At 47.1% G+C, this 15,904-nt stretch overlaps 1 protein-coding gene across 4 annotated transcripts in view; it reads left to right on the forward strand.

The window, feature by feature from the left end:
* LOC141953010 (discoidin domain-containing receptor 2-like) overlaps nucleotides 1–14,832 on the forward strand; it is a 62,239-nt gene extending 47,407 nt beyond the window's left edge. For all 4 annotated transcript variants that reach the window (XM_074891199.1, XM_074891200.1, XM_074891202.1 and 1 more), the window contains exons 10-17: nucleotides 411–568; nucleotides 807–1,002; nucleotides 2,208–2,452; nucleotides 5,066–5,187; nucleotides 5,559–5,756; nucleotides 8,544–8,778; nucleotides 11,030–11,179; nucleotides 12,382–14,832. In XM_074891199.1, the coding sequence (XP_074747300.1) occupies nucleotides 411–568; nucleotides 807–1,002; nucleotides 2,208–2,452; nucleotides 5,066–5,187; nucleotides 5,559–5,756; nucleotides 8,544–8,778; nucleotides 11,030–11,179; nucleotides 12,382–12,522 (1,445 nt within the window). In that variant the 3' untranslated portion in view covers nucleotides 12,523–14,832. The remainder of the gene's footprint in view (nucleotides 1–410; nucleotides 569–806; nucleotides 1,003–2,207; nucleotides 2,453–5,065; nucleotides 5,188–5,558; nucleotides 5,757–8,543; nucleotides 8,779–11,029; nucleotides 11,180–12,381) is intronic.
* The last annotated feature ends 1,072 nt before the right edge of the window (nucleotides 14,833–15,904 follow it).

Below are 15,904 nucleotides of genomic sequence, written 5' to 3' on the forward strand. Positions count from 1 at the left end.
CTGAAGATCTGGGTCTGGCCTGGTTATTGCCCTCGTGCACAGAGCTGCCTCTTACAGTCCTCTGAACCTCAGCTATTCCTTCTTCCCTCAGCTGTGAGGCTGCCTCAGAGCAGGTGGGCTGAAGGCATGTGTGCAGCCAGTGAATCTCTGAAAACTGTCTGCTCTAATATGGATCCACTGCAGGAATCTGTTCCAATGCTGAGAGCAGTCTTTGATTGTAGAAGTCCTCTGCACAATTCTCAGCTGTGAGCCTCCAAAATGAGAATTTCTGATAAGAGCAAAATGTGAACACAGCTAATGTGAATGCTTAGGAAGCTGCCTGTAGGAAGGGATGTGTAGGAAGTTAGCCAGCACAGATAACAACCTGTGCTTTGATAACTCCAGATTCTTCTTCATACCTCTGATTGCAGAAACCACATCTTCTGTAACCAGCACCTGGATAGGAGAGAAAGCAGATGACTCCAATACCTCCATCCTTGTGGGCTGCCTTGTGGCAATTATTCTTCTGCTCCTGATGATTATAATCATTATTCTTTGGAAGCAATATGTTCAAAAAAGGTTGGAAAAGGTAATACAATGGGTTTATTTTGATGCAAGTTCAGTACTAAGCATTAACCCCAATGAGCTCAGAATTATGTGGAAAGCATGGGGCTTCTCCAGCTCCACAGAGCAGCTAAAACTCTGTTCTCACAGCAGGGGAGGATGCCAGCTCTATCCAAGATGTTACTGGAAATTGCTGCACTTGCAGCCAATACATTACTTAACAACTGAGCATCGTCTCAGCATTTTTTTTTCCTCTTTTGCAGGCCCCACGTCGAATCCTGGAGGAGGATGCCACAGTTCGCCTCTCCTTCTACAGCTACACCATTGCCAACAACCAGACCCAGATCCACCAGTCAAATCCCACCTATGAACGTGCTTTCCCACTGGATTTGGAATATCATCAGCCAGCTACGCTGCTCCAAAAGCTTCCAGAGCTCTCCCAAAGTGCAGAGGATTCAGGTAATGTAATTGTTAGTCTCCAGAAGTTACACATTTACTCTTTTATTATTTCTCTCAGATTTTAAAATGCTCTACTTCTCAGTGTCTAAGTAATCTTCTCTGACTCCTATGCAAGACATTACTAACCCAGGCACCTAAGAGCATTCTGGAGCTCTGAAGCTTTTTAACATGTACCTTTGGCAGGTGGAGCACCAGCCCCACTAGAGGGTGGTGGTCTTTTATTGTTCTCTTTGAAGACTGTGTTTATACATTAGCAGGGTCATCTTTTAGGAGCTGGTTTTGGCAATCACAGCAATCACACATCGTTTGTCTCATCAGCCCCTTGGCAGTGGAGTCGCTGCCTGCAGCACTCCTGGCCTGTCCAGACTGGCTGGTGGAGAAGACCTTTAGCATCTTTTCCCGCAGCAAGGGCTCTTTGAAATTCCCTTAGCAAAAGCAGAGGGAAATTCAGCGGAGAATTGTTAGTAGTGCCCTGGCTTCCAGCCCCTGGGAAGCTTTTGCATGCAGGCAGAACGAAATATTTCCAACAGCGTTTTTACTCAGTGATGTCAGTGCTGATTAGTGAATGGAAGGGCAGTGCTGCATTCCTCAAGCACTGACAAGTTGCTAAGATCCAGCATTATGCTACACAAGGAGACGGATTTGGGTTGAGTCAGGATGTGAATTTGAAGCAGAATGAGTGTTCTGTGTAATACTGACCATACAGGGAGTTAATTATAGAGTTATCCCATGATATTTATGTAAATAAGCTGTAAGAGGTATAGCATAGCATGGAAACCTCGATCAGTTGTTGTTGCAGAAGGGGATCCAGAACAAGTTTGACATTGCAGACAACATCCCTGTGTCAGGTAAGGGGAACAGGTCATGGTTAGGATGAATCAGAAACAGGAAGTCACTTCAGACTCATGCCTCCATGTCTGGGCAAGAACTTTAGCGCTCATAACTGGGCAGAACAGGCAGCTGTTTAACACAAATTCACTGGCACCTCACAGGTATTCTGGTGTCTGCAGAAGCGCAGCTTGTTCTGGTTTAAGCCCTAGTTAAAACAAAGCAGTCTTCCATCTGGTGAGCCTTGGTACAAGGTAGCAGGCATGCAATGAGGCTGGGTTCCCAGAGGTCTGAGGGTCGAGAGGAGTGGAAGCTGGGCCGTACTGGTTTTATGGAGTGTGTGTGTCTGACTCCACCTGTATTTGGTTTCCCCTTAGTGTGCAGTGGGGACTATGCTGAGCCTGACCTGACCAAGTCCACTCCTCACCAAGGCTTTCAGAACAATGTTCCTCACTATGCTGAAACAGATATCGTCCACCTGCAAGGTGTGACCGGCAACAACATGTATGCAGTCCCTGCCCTCACCGTGGATTCACTGACCAAGAAGGACATCTCAGTGGGTGAATTCCCACGGCAGCAACTACGACTCAAGGAGAAGCTGGGAGAAGGACAGTTTGGAGAGGTACAGCCATTCTCCTTCACTTTCTTCCAACAGAAAGGAGATGCCTGGCAGAGCTGAATATTCTGAGCTGCCTCTGGTGCTGCTTCATATTTTTGGGCTGAGGGTTCTGCATACCAGTATTTTATTTAATATGTGCCTTTGCTGTTGGGGAAAGCTGATGTCCTTCAGGATAGACTTCAGAGAGCCCCACTCTGCACCTGTGAGGCTGCTGCTCGGTACCACATGAGTCTTTCTCAATGGATGAACTTTGCAAACATTTTCTGTTCACTGTTTATATCCCTGTTTACAACATTATAGAAAAGGCCTGGAGGTGGGAATTCAGACTGTTTCATGGTCTTCCATGGACATATCAAACGTGAGGGCTGTCACCCACCTTTAGGCATGTGAGTTTGAAAACTCTAGCAGTGACTCCAGCCAAGACAGATTGATCCTAGCTGTAAAAACAGCTTTCCCATTAACAGATGGAGGTCTGGTGGGGCTCTGCACGCTAGTCCAAGCAAAGACAGACATTTCCCAAGCCCTGTGAAGCCCTCACATGTTCTCTAGCATTGCTGCTTGCTCAAGCCCCAGTTTGTGTCAGAAGCCTCAGGCAGCATGATACATGCAACTGTCATTTACCAAGCTTTCTCTTTACTCCTTGAGCTCTTTTCAAGCTGTGAATGTTTTCACCTTGCCTTTTCTTCTCTCCCTGCTTTATTTCCACACTGTTCCTAGTTCAGTACTGAGCAGGTCTTCCCCTCTGCTGTTCCCACTCTTCCACTGTCTCTATTCCCAGCTTTTACTCACTTAGACTTAAATTGTACCTGTCTACTACATTTTGGCAAAGCACAGTCCTTTACTGGCTGCTTCCTCCTCTGTGATGTGCCTGTCTTTATGGTTCCTCCCTTCTGACAGCACACCTTCCCTACCCCAGCCCCTTCCTTATCCCTCTCACTTCTTTCTGGATCAGTCTGTGTATTGGGAAGGTGCTGACATCCTCAGCCTCTTCACCTGGCTCTTCAGTGTAGCCCCTTCTGCTGGTGCCTGGATCCTGCCCTGTCTTGGGCTGTGCTCCAAAAGTGAAAGAGAGGCTTTTTTTTCCCCTCATTGTTTTGCTTCTGGTTTCTCCTTCCCTCTCATTCATGTCCTTCTAATAACTGTCAAAGCTTTCTCCTCCTCTTCCTTTGTGTTGTCAAACAGGAGCAGCCAGCCTCTCCCATATTCATTTTTCTTGGAGATTGATTCAGAGCCTGTTACTTTCTTCACATCACAGGCTCTTTCCCTCACTTTTGTAAACGTGCTGCATTGTGTTCTCCCGTCTCTCCTTCTCACCTCCTTAGTCTTTACCAAACTGGTCATCATCATCGTATGCTCTGCTCCACTGCTCTGGCTTAGTGTGCAGTCTTGCTTCTAGAAACACGGCTCATTGCCTTTTTCACCTCTCCACTCAGAGCTCCCTTCCCTTTCAATCTTTTTTTCTTTCTTGATCCTAACCGTCCCCTCCCAGGGACACATTACCTGTGCTTGTAATATATGTGCTGAATACTGTGGCTCTTTCCTATTCCTGTTTATACTTTCACCACAGCAGATTTCATTCTCCGTGTAACTGCAGCAGCATCTTTGTACTTTTGTTTCTGTTCTGTGGGTTTGTCCCATTTTCTATGCTGTCTCCTCTTTCTCCTCACCATGCTTATCACATAATTTCTTGCTGCTTTCTTTGTATGAAATTCATTAAGCTTCCATTACATTCCCCTCACTGCTGCAAGTCTCTTTGATACATCCAGTCTGCTCCCCTCCTCCAGTCCTTTTTCATATTCTACACACTCGGGTCTGTCTACTTTCCCCGCCCTAGCATCTCTTGCCCAGTTCTTCATTCGAATATGCATTTTGATAACTTCTTAAGCAAGTGTCTTGTCACCACTTCTTATACAACCCTGGCAGTAATTTTATGTCTTCATTTATTTATCTGAAGAAACTTGGAGTTCTGTGTACTCATCAGAGTACTCATCTCTGGTATATTCACAGGTGAGGTGTTCACAGCATGCATGCACAGACACATGCGGCACTTTTCTCCTTTTTTTTTTTTTTTTTCCCCTGGAATTAGAGGACTCTGGATAGTTGTCTGTAGTTCCTGGATGCTCTTCAGTTAAGTTTGAGCGGTGACTCAAGCCAGGCTGCAGGACAGTGCTGGGCCTGTATGGCTGGTGTGATGTGCTGTACATGCCAAACCTGCTGCAGCCGTGCTGTTTGCATGCACATGCAGAGTAAAGCAGACAACTCCAGGCACAGTGGCCTTCCTGAACATCTCCAGTACTTGCTGGGCGAATTGGACTGCCCCAGTAGGCTACTGCACCAATCTGCACATGTGCAGTAAATTCAGTGTGCGGGGGACATCAGGCTGCAATCAGTGTGTGTTCCTACCTCATGGGCTGTATAGTGTACGTACACATTTTGTCCAGGATCTAGGGCCAACCTATGGGCTATTTCTGATCAGAACAGTGTCACCTTCATTACATCATTCACTTGGTCATTCTGCAACTGGTGACCAAACCAGTGACCTCAATGTGACGTTGTTTTCCTCTGGTTTCCTGTCTGTGCATGCTCTCATAGTTGCCTCTGCCTTTTGCCTGGCAGGTGCACCTTTGCGAAGCCGATGGCCTGCTGGAATTCCTGGGCGTCTCATCTACAGAATTCACTCACCAGCCAGTTCTCGTGGCAGTGAAAATGCTGAGATCAGATGTCAACAAAACTGCCAGGTAAGTGCATCTGCGGTGCCGACTGTCTGAGAAGGAAAGCAAATACTCTCCAAGCGACAGTTCCACATGGGTTAACCCTGGTGACTTCTGTAAGAGAGTGTCATGTGTCTCTGGTGTGTGTTCATGTAAGGAACAGGACACAAGGAGGGAGTTGGGGATAGGAATAGACATAATGTCAAACTAAACTGCTGTATTAATCCTGTCTGCTGGGGAAGGGGTCAGTGTTGAACACAAGCACAGAACCAGCTTTCAAACTGATGGTGTGCCCAAGCATAAATGTCTCTGAACTGAGATTTTCTTACATGCTGCTTCTGCTTTCCTTAGACAAAGGAATAGTTCCGGATTTGAACCTGTGTTTTCTGTTTTGTAAGAAATGATTTCCTGAAGGAGATCAAGATCATGTCACGGCTGAAGAACCCAAATATCATCCGGCTTCTGGGTGTGTGTGTGCGTGATGACCCCCTGTGCATGATAACAGAGTACATGGAAAACGGAGACCTCAATCAGTTCCTGTCGCAGAGGGAGATTTACAGCAAATTTGCCGTTTCAAACAATATTCCCTGCGTCAGGTAAGAGTTGCTGCCCAGCTTTGGGATGGAACAATACAGAACAACCAGTTTCATCTGTTGTGCCTTCCAGGCAGTGAGCTTCCTCCAGCCTGGCCACTGCCACAGCACGTACCGTGGACACTGGTCCTGCTTGGTGTGGGAGGCTGTTCTGGAGGCCTCTGGAGGTCTGTGTTCCTATGAAGTGTCACTGTCTGGGGGATGTTCTAGTCACGGTGACCATGTTAGATGTGACCATCTGTTTACATTAGTGGGCTTGCATCAAATATTTCATTAATATAGCAAGCCAGTTGCATTACAGCAAGAATTTTGGGATGAAAATCAAGAATGTCTCTTAGGCTTTTAAGAAGGTTCGTATGTTCTCTGGATGACTAAAAAAATATTACGTGACTGGAGTTGAGTGTGGAGCTGCACTAAAGAAAAATTTCACCAGCCAACAGAAGGGCTTGAGAATATTTGGTAAAGAAAGCCATTTTCTGTCAGCCGTGGCACTTATTTCCCTCCACTGTGAAAGGATTAAATCTAACATAAGAACATCTCTATGGCAGAAATCCTTTCCTTAGAGGAGAGTTGTGTGTAGGACTAATGTATTCTGATGTGTTCTAACATATAAAGAACCCTGCGCTCATCAGAAGTTGCAGCATTGCTTAGCCTTTGGCATATACCTCCCCAAAGGATTACATTTATTTATAGCTCAAGAACTGGGCAGTTAGGCAGAGCCAGTTCTGTTGATGGACTGGACAGGCGATGGCTGGGTCTTGCCATGCCAAAATAATATCAGTGTTTCTGCCAGTAGCTGGCAGTGGTCAGTGGTCCTGTTGGGGAGTGTTAAGCTGGCATCCTGCAGTTATTACACACAGAAACTGTAGGATGGGAGAGAATTTGCATCTGAGTAGAAACATACTCCAGCTCTCTCCTGTCTCCCCTTTAGACTTGTGGCTTTTTTTCCTGGCCAAAGCCTCAAACTGTCCTTTCTTCTTTATCTCCTCATCTCTCATCTGACTTAAGCACTGTCACTTACATTATTCTTCCTTGGTTTCCATTACTTGGCTCTACCTCTAGTTTTTCTTTCTCTCTAGCTGATCCTTCAGCCTCTCCTTTTGTCCTTCCCAGTCAGATACAGTTTCTTGTTAAAGGAAGCCGGTATGACTAGCTCAGATAGCTGTCTGTACAGGAGTTGTTTACTGAGAATGAAATGAATCCCCCTGCCAAAGCGTGCAGCTTGTCTCTGCAGTGCTGTGGATGTCTTGTAGGGCAAGGACCAGCCATCTCACCTGTGTCTCAAGCCCAGTATTTGACGCACCAAGCGCGGTGACCAGCCCTTTCCTGCAGAGAGGTCACACGTTTCTAAGTCCTTATGGCTCTTTGGTATTTGAAATGAATCTCCCTCCTGTCTCTCTGCCTATCGAACAAAACGTGAAGATGAGTCTGCTGAGAATTGTCTCCCGTCCTGCCCCTCTATGCAGAGCTGCACGCATCAAGCCCTGCTGAGCTTGGTGAGCAGAGGGGCAGGGAGCCAAAAGGCAGGGAGCTGCTGACGGGCCCCTGCCAGCTGCGGGAGGGATGGAGAGAGGGGGACGTTTGAATGGGAAGAGCAACAGCCCCAGGCAGGGACATAACTGCAGCTGAGCAGGAGGAAGGGAGAACGCAGGATCTTGGAGGTGATGCCTGCTCCTGTGCAAAAAGCTGACAACCAGGTTGTCAAGGTACAAAGGGGTGGCAGAGTTCCTTCTCCGGGGGCACAACAGGTCCACCCAGGTCAGGAGAGACGTCGAGCTGACTGTGGGACCGGGCCCAGTGTCACCTAGCTGAGTCGTGGTGTCACTGTGCTGAAAGGCTGGCAGGGCAGTGGTGCCCAGACCTGCCTGCCAGTGCTCTGCTGGGGCGAGGGGCTGCCTCTGAATCGGTGTAGCCATGGCTTAGTTGTTGATTAGAACAGATAGATTGGATCTGTTATTGTTAGATGCATTAAATGATTGTAACTTAGATAACATGGTAGTGGTTTTCTCATTGCCACCAGAACACAGAGGAGACGACTAATACTTTCCCTTTCTGACCTTTATCAGAGAAATACTAACTGTGAACAGTGTATTAGATTTGTTGTGACAAATGCTTGGTTGTGTGAAGCATTTGAGCACGCACAGTGGGAAACGAGGCGAGCATCACAGAATGGTAGTGTGTGAAGAATGCTGAAAGTCAGATGGTGCAAACTGTGTGCATCACGCAACTTTACTAATGCTATCTTCATCTTGCTAATGGGGAATTAAAATTATATCGGATGGAAAATGCATCTGTTTATACTTTCGGTAATATTAAACATATAAAGAAAAGTAAGCACTCTTTAATGTTAAGTGCCATACTAATGTAAGTATGCAATAGTGACAGTGTTTGAAATACCAGGCTAAGCAGTTTTTAAAATACGAGATTCTGAGATTGTACAGCTTTATTTTTATGTCTCTCTGCAAAAAGTTGGTGCTTTGATGCATAAACTCTTTGAAAATCTTGAGATTAATGCGTGATATTAAAAATCTAAAGGATGTCAAATTCTAAGGACCCTGAATTTCAGGGACAGCTTTTCAGGGACAACTTGTCTGTTCTTGCCTAGTCACCTCAGGAGCTTGGCTTAGCCTGGCAGGTGAGGCTGTTAGTGCCCTGAAACTAGACAGTTTAGTTTCACTGTTAGGGCAGGAAATAAAACGACAGGTCACTGTAACACATCAAATGCAAGAAAGAGTTAAGGATGGGGAACTCTATTGATTTTTCTTTCTGTTATGTTTTCTTTTAATGCAGCTACTCTAACCTGCTGTACATGGCCACCCAGATTGCCTCTGGAATGAAGTATTTAGCATCTCTGAATTTTGTGCACAGAGATCTGGCAACTCGCAACTGCCTGGTGGGGAACAACTACACCATCAAGATTGCGGACTTCGGCATGAGCAGGAATCTTTACAGTGGGGATTACTACCGTATCCAGGGAAGAGCTGTGCTGCCCATACGTTGGATGGCCTGGGAAAGCATCCTCCTGGTAGGGACTGAACAAAACCATTCTCTCTCCTTTCCTCTGATTTTCACTGTGCCCCTGAAACAGTAACACCTGTATGTGTAACAGTCCTTGCAGCATCAAAGCGTGTGCTACAGATGGCCCCAGCTGAGAAGTCTGTTAGGTTGTGTTGGACATAACTGGTGTCCTACGAAAGGAGCATGCCCTCACAAATAGGGCACAGATCATGGAATCATAGATGGTTTGGGCTGGAAGGGACCTTTAAAGGTCATCTAGTCCAACCCCCCTGCAATGAGCAGGGACATCTTCAACTAGATCAGGTTGCTCAGAGCCTCGTCTGATCTGACCTTGAATGTTCCCAGGCCTGGGGCATCTCCAACCTCTCTGGGCAACCTGTGCCAGTGTGTCACCACCCTCACAGGAAAGAACTTCTTCCTTCTCTCTAATCTAAATCTACCACCTTTCAGTTTAAAACCGTTACCCCCTGTCCTATCCCTCCCCCCTGATCAAGAGTCCTTCCCCAACTTTCCTCTAGCCCCTTTAAAGCCTGGGAGGCCGCTCTAAGGTCTACCCAGAGCCTTCTCTTCTCCAGCTGAACCCCCCCAACTCTCTCAGCCTGTCCTCACAGGGGGGTGCTCCAGTCCCCTGAGCATCTTCATGGCCTCCTCTGGCCCCGCTCGAGCAGGTCCGTGTCCTTCTGATGTTGGTGCCCCCAGAGCTGGACACACACTGCAAGGGGGTCTCACGAGAGCAGACCAGAGGGGGACAATCCCCTCCCTCGACCTGCTGGCCACACTTCTCCTGATGCAGCCCAGGACACAGTTGGCTTTCTGGGCTGCAAGCACATGTTGCTGGTTCATGCCCAGCTTTTCATCCACCAGCACCCAGGTCCTTCTTGGCAGGGCTGCTCTCAATCCCTTCATCCCCCAGCCTGTGTTAATATCAGGGGTTGCCCCAACCCATGTGCAGAACCACGCACTTGATGTTGTTGAACCTCATGAAGTTCACATGGGCTCACTTCTTGAGCTTGCCCAGGTCGCTCTGGATGGCATCCTGACCCTCAGCCCTCATCTGGAGCCTAATTTCTGTTCTGTGCCTGGCATTCAGGATTCCTGCTGGAATCGTAAGGAGGTTGTGTTTCTGTGGTTATTTCCCCAGCTGGGGAGCTGACAGGGGCAAGGACAAAACTTCATGAGTTTCAAGTGCCGAGTCTGGTTTTGAGGTTGGGGTTTTGTTTTGTGTTTAAGGGTCCTGCTGTCTCCCCTTAGGAGACTGTACGACAGCCCAAACACATCCAGTCTGGAGGCAGTTCCTTAATATTCAGCCCAATATTTCTTTCTCAAACTAGTTGGTGAGATCACCTGGTTATACTTTCTTACAATGCGTGCTCTGAATGCCCAGAAAAATTGTAATTATCTCTGCTATAAAGGCTGATAGGCCTAAACTCTTCTAAATTCCCCCTATTTTCCTGGTTACAGCTGCATCTAAACCATAAGTCACTCCCATCTTCCTTGTGCAAACATCTTCCAAACATTGACAGGCTGCTAGGGTTGCCAGATAAGCCTGGGCAATCCGGTCTTGGATGTTTTCTGTCCAAACAGACCCTCCAGTCCCCAATTGTTTTCTGTTGTTTTCTGAGCAATCTTCGGCTGCTTTTTACTTCTTCAGAAACACATTGTTCCAAACACGGCCAGTTTGGGCACATTTTTCAAAGATGGAAAACAGGGACAGCAAGCAGACTGTCGCAGACTACTTACATGTGCAAAGATCAAAATTATCTTGGCCTTTCTCTAAGAGTCTGGAGTCTGCTTTGGCTCTGCTTTCACCCTGAGGGCTTTGCTTCCTGTTCAAAGGCTTTTCTGTGCTGCACTGCTGTGTTTTGGGTGGAGGTAGGCAGCAGCTATCCACCCTCCTGCCATAGTCCATTTTTCTACTGCTGCAAATACAGACTTTCTCAGGAGGGACTGTAGCCTTTGGCTTTCTGAGACTTGCTCCCTGTTCCAAGAGATTTGTCCCAGTGAAAACTGCACCTTTTTAGAGCTGTTCTGTGGGTCCCACAGACATGCTGCTCCTGCCCCACAAAGCAGCCATGTCATACCTCAGTCCCTTTGTATTGCTGGGAGCAGGTCACCTGCTCTGCTGCCTCTTTCAGAGTACGTTCCCAGGTATGAATTCTGCATCCTCGTGTTTAGCTGCAGAGGGTGTAGACTGAAATGGTTTTTGCTGAATGTGCGCTGTGAGCAACCTGGGCTTACAACATTCTTTCTGTTCCCAGGGCAAGTTCACCACAGCCAGTGATGTCTGGGCATTCGGGGTCACCCTCTGGGAGATGTTCATACTGTGTAAGGAGCAACCTTACAGCCTCCTCTCGGATGAGCAAGTCATCGAGAACACAGGAGAGTTCTTCCGGAGCCAGGGCAGGCAGGTAAGAAAGCAAATGTCATGTGTCCTTCCTTCCCTTGGCCTGGTCACATCCAGGTGGATCTCCTCAGGGCCTTTCTGCTGGCCTTACGTCATCTGCAGAAGTCTCTGCTTCTATTACTCGTCTTCTCAAGTGTGTCCTGCCTCTCTTCCCCTTTATCTAGGCTCATTGCACCGACTTTCCTCTCTGAGTCCCACTGGAAGAATCTCTTGGCCCTGTCCAGTGCTGCTTCCTTATTATAAGCCGCTTCTATTTCAATCTGCCCTGTCCTCCTCAGCTTCTCTGGGCTCTCCCACACGATCCTTTTGCTCTTTTCCTCGGTCAGATCTCTCTCCCACTAGCATTTTTTTCTGGAAGATGAGGAAGCACTTACTGAGGTGGGGAAGGAGGAGTTGCTAATTCCCAGGGATTAGATAACCTCTGTAATTATTTCCACATATGCCAAGAAGCCTTTGACCACCTCTAGTTGCTGAAGGGCTTTTCTGTGTTGTTCTGTCCTTTATTACTAACTCCCAGGCAGGACTGTGCTGCCTTCAACAGGACAATCCAGCTCCTCAGTACCGAGGATCACTGTACCCCAAAAAGGAGGAGTGCCAGTTCAGAACAGTTTGCTGTTCTCTTAAAATTCACCTTTAGCACCAAACAAGTTAAAGGATTAAAGGGAAAGAAATGATGGGAGGTTTTATTCACTGTCTCCTGAATACTAATGATTTAGTGAAGAGCCTAAAAGATGTGTATTAAAATGAGAGGGGGAAAAAAATCTGCCAAGCTGTGCTTTAGATAAGCTCTAAAAGGTGTTTTTTCTGTCTCTGCTAACAAGCTGTCACGATGCTTAGAAAGCCTCATGGGTTGTCTACGGTGAGTGAAAGTATTTGGATTTTATTGTGGTAAATTTGGTTTTGGTTTGTGTTTTGCTGTCACTTGGAAGACAAATCTCTGAAGCATTCATATTTCCTGGGGGACAAAGGACTGTTTTGTGACCAGCTCATCAAACAAGTTGGCAGAGTGTCCGCAGTGCCATTTGAGATGGCGTCAAAGCTCCATCCAGACTCCACTGCCAGATTCACGCTTAATGGATTTCAAACAATGCATGATGGCCGTGTCTTGTAAACCTAGAATGAAACTGTCCTTGTGATGTGAATTTAGTAAAGATTCAGTTCTCTTATGAAAAAACACTGAAATAGCTGTAACTTTCTTCGTTTCAGATCTATCTCTCCCAGACTCCTCTGTGTCCTAACCCTGTGTTCGACCTGATGCTGAAATGTTGGAGCAGGGATATAAAAGATCGTCCCACTTTTGATATGATTCACCACTTCCTGCTAGAACAAATGGAATCAAACATTTGACTCCAGAAAAAGAGACAAACTGTTGAGAACAGAGTGACTTTGGTGTGTTTGCCTGTACCTCACAGGAAGATGGTCAGGCCACCTTGCTCTCCTCCCTTGACTGTACCGTATTTAAGTTGAGATGTCCATGGCAGCTGCTCATTCTATTGGCCATGGTCTGACACACAGGACCAGAGGATCTCATTTGGTTGAAAAATCATCTCCTCTTCTGAATAATTTCCTGGGAATACTGTGAGAGGGGTTTTGTTAGATACCCGTACACCTTTGGGCAAAAGGAATGAGTAAAACTTTGAGGGACTTGGAGCTGTCTCCTGGGTGGAATAGAGAGCTACCGGTCGGTGAGAGCGCTACCACTCAAGAACAGATTTTTAGAAGTAAAGACTTCAGACTTCTAAAACTATTCCATTAAATCAAATGGAAGTCTTGTGCACATTAGCAAGTGTTTCTGTACGCTCTTGCTACAGACAATGTATAGTGAGACTAGAAATGTCTAGAGCTAGGAAATGGCTTAACGGGCTTGAGAACTGATGGAGCATTTAGCAACCCTTTGGAAGTCATGCTGCCAGGGTCTACGGAGGATGCTGATACAAGAGTCCAAGATCATGTTCTTTTTTCCTGTGGTTGTTAAGCACTGCTTTTGTTATATATGTGCGTTTTCCCCACACTGGATTTTTTTTTCTAGAAAAAAAAATTTTGAAAATGAATGTTAAAGGTCATAGGAAGGTCACTGCGGTAGAAGATCTTCTCCTGACCTACAAATTAAGGCTAGGGTAGGGAGTTTGTATTGAAAAGTAGCTGATACTGTACTACTGTCACTATGTAGATTTATTAGCCTAATGAACTTGTAGCCACAATGGACTGATGTGCAATTAATCCTGTATAAGTACCCATTAATATGAGATCTCTAAGTCAATGCTGTTACATGTGCAGAGGGAACTTAGATGTGGTGAAACCGAATGGCTGAGAGCAGAACCCACTATGTCACTTGTCCTGGCTCACGCGAGAGGAAGGGGAGCAGAGCACGGGTCGTCCCCCGGCACACGCGTGCGCACGCGCGCTCGACTGCGTGAGTCTGGCGGCAGCGGTTCCTCCTCAGGGCTGCAGCAGGGCTGGTGCTGGCGGCCAGGCAGATGCGCTTCGGCCCAGGCTCCTTTGTCGCCCTGATCAGCTCTGGCATCGGGAGGTGGGACTGACACATCCCCTTAGTTTGGGCTTGGGTTTTGTTTTGGATGCTCCCTGCACAATGCGAGACCATTTACTCATTGAACTTGGGGTTGTTTTTTGTTTGTCGTGTCACAAACGGCTCATTCTCTGGAGGGTTTTAGAGGGCTCTGAAATCCATTTGGAGTGAGTTAGAGAATTCAGCTCGTTTCTACAATGAATCCATTGTGGATTTACCAGGTGCCTGGGGAATACTCTGCTATTCCCTCTCAAATCATTTAGCAAGATACTTAGGACCAAACCAGATATTTCATAAGCTGGAAGAAGATGAAAGCTCAGCACTTGGCTTTTTTTAAACAGCATCCAACATAGCGCATATTTCCAGTAAAGATTATAAAGATAATTTGTATCTTAGCCACAAGCATAGTATGAATGGCTGTCTGTGCTGTAAGAGGGCACTGCTGAGAGGGGGAATGTCAAAACACTTACAATATGAGCATAACTTATGTTATGAATTGGCAGCTGCCAGGACGGACCATGGCATGGCCATGTCTGCCCCTGGGCAGAACAAACTGTCATGAATTTTCCCAGTTGCAGCTCACTTGATGGGCCCGTGCCCAGGTTGTCCTGCTGCAGACCTGGCGTGGGGCTCCCCTGGCTCCATCCGAGCTGGCCCCTGAGCCCCCTTCACGTGCCAAGGAGCCGGAGGGTCCATCATCTCATCTCCCTGCGAGGGCTACACGGGCTCAGGTGAATCTCACCCCCAAATATGTTTTTTTTTTCTCCTTTGACTAGAGGGGCCCAGGGTGAGCTGCCATTACAGGTGGGCATCATCTGTCTGGAGTTGGGTGATGGGGGTCAAAGCCAGCACGGTCCCTGCTGCAGCCTGTTGGGCACTGGTGGCTGACAAACCACACATCAGTGGTATTTCTGGAGTATTTCTATCCTGTTCCAGAAAATGTACCCAAGTAATGCACAACCGTGTGTGTGATTGCCTGTACTTGGGAGGTTAGAGATACCAGAGCGCTGTAACGTCACCTGGATGGGCTTTGTACTTCTGTTACGTCAGGATGTGCTGTTCCTCCGCTGACATGTTGACATACAAAGTTTCTCTCGTATCAATAAATTCTAATGATAACCTTGACAAAAGTGAATTTCTACTTTTTTTTACCCAGGTGTCTGTACTGAGGACTGATACTTTGGTCTGATTATTCAGTAGCCCTTTGTTAAGTGTGACCCCAGGTTTGGAAGAAGCAGCCAGTGGCTATGGCTGTTTAAAGGAGTGAGCTTTGAAGGGAGTTTCTGAAAATGCTGGGAAGATGCTGGCATGAGCTTCCTCAGGAGCTGAGGAGGCTGATGGGACCTGGAACAGTTTGGGATCATTGTTCCATGCCATGAATATGGCACTGCATGTCAGTAAGCAATTTATTTTCATGTTCATATTAAACCTAGACGAAGATCTAGGCTGGGAGGGACCTTTGTAAGCCTGTAATCCAGTTGTCCACTAAAAGCTGAGTTAACTTCAAAGCTGCATTGGGGTGCTCTGGGTGTTCCCCAGCTGAGCTTTGAAAATCTCCAAGAATGGAGATGTCACCATGAGCTAGGGCCGTGCCTCTCCCATGGGGGAGAATTTTCTTCTTGCATCCAGTGGGCCTTCCCCTTGTTGCATCTTGTGCCTCTTACCTCTCGGTGTTTCACTGCACACCTCTGAGAAGAGCCGTTGTACACCTCGCAGACCCATCCACCCTGCTGACCTGGGGCTGCTGGAGAGGTGGGCCCCTGACTAGAGCTCAGGTATTTGGGCAAACTCAACTATATTTATAAAGGCTGGATATTCCAGATCTCTCAAAGTGTTTAGGTACTAAAGGCAAGAGTCAAAGCAGCATCTTTATCTCCTGAGATAAAATTTTGGATGGAGTATAGACACCTAAGCAGATGAGAACAACCCTTGAGTACTCTGATTTCTGGTTAGTATCTTTGAAGTATCTGCCAGCCATGTGGCTGAGCTCTTCAAGGCCGCAGAGGGCTTTGGCAGTGAAGCAGGCTTGTTGCTGCTGTTGTAGTTGGTGGAAACAGCATTGGTGTGAACAGATGTAGTGGTCTTTGACTTGAGGAGATACTGGCCACAGTGGCTGTTCAGGGAACAGGAGGCCCAAGTCCTGGGCCTGCCTTCAGCTGGAGGGGCGTGAAACCCACCGCACACAAGACAGCATGACCGTGT

Source organism: Strix uralensis, chromosome 21 (assembly GCF_047716275.1).
Source record: "Strix uralensis isolate ZFMK-TIS-50842 chromosome 21, bStrUra1, whole genome shotgun sequence".
NCBI lineage: Eukaryota > Metazoa > Chordata > Aves > Strigiformes > Strigidae > Strix > Strix uralensis.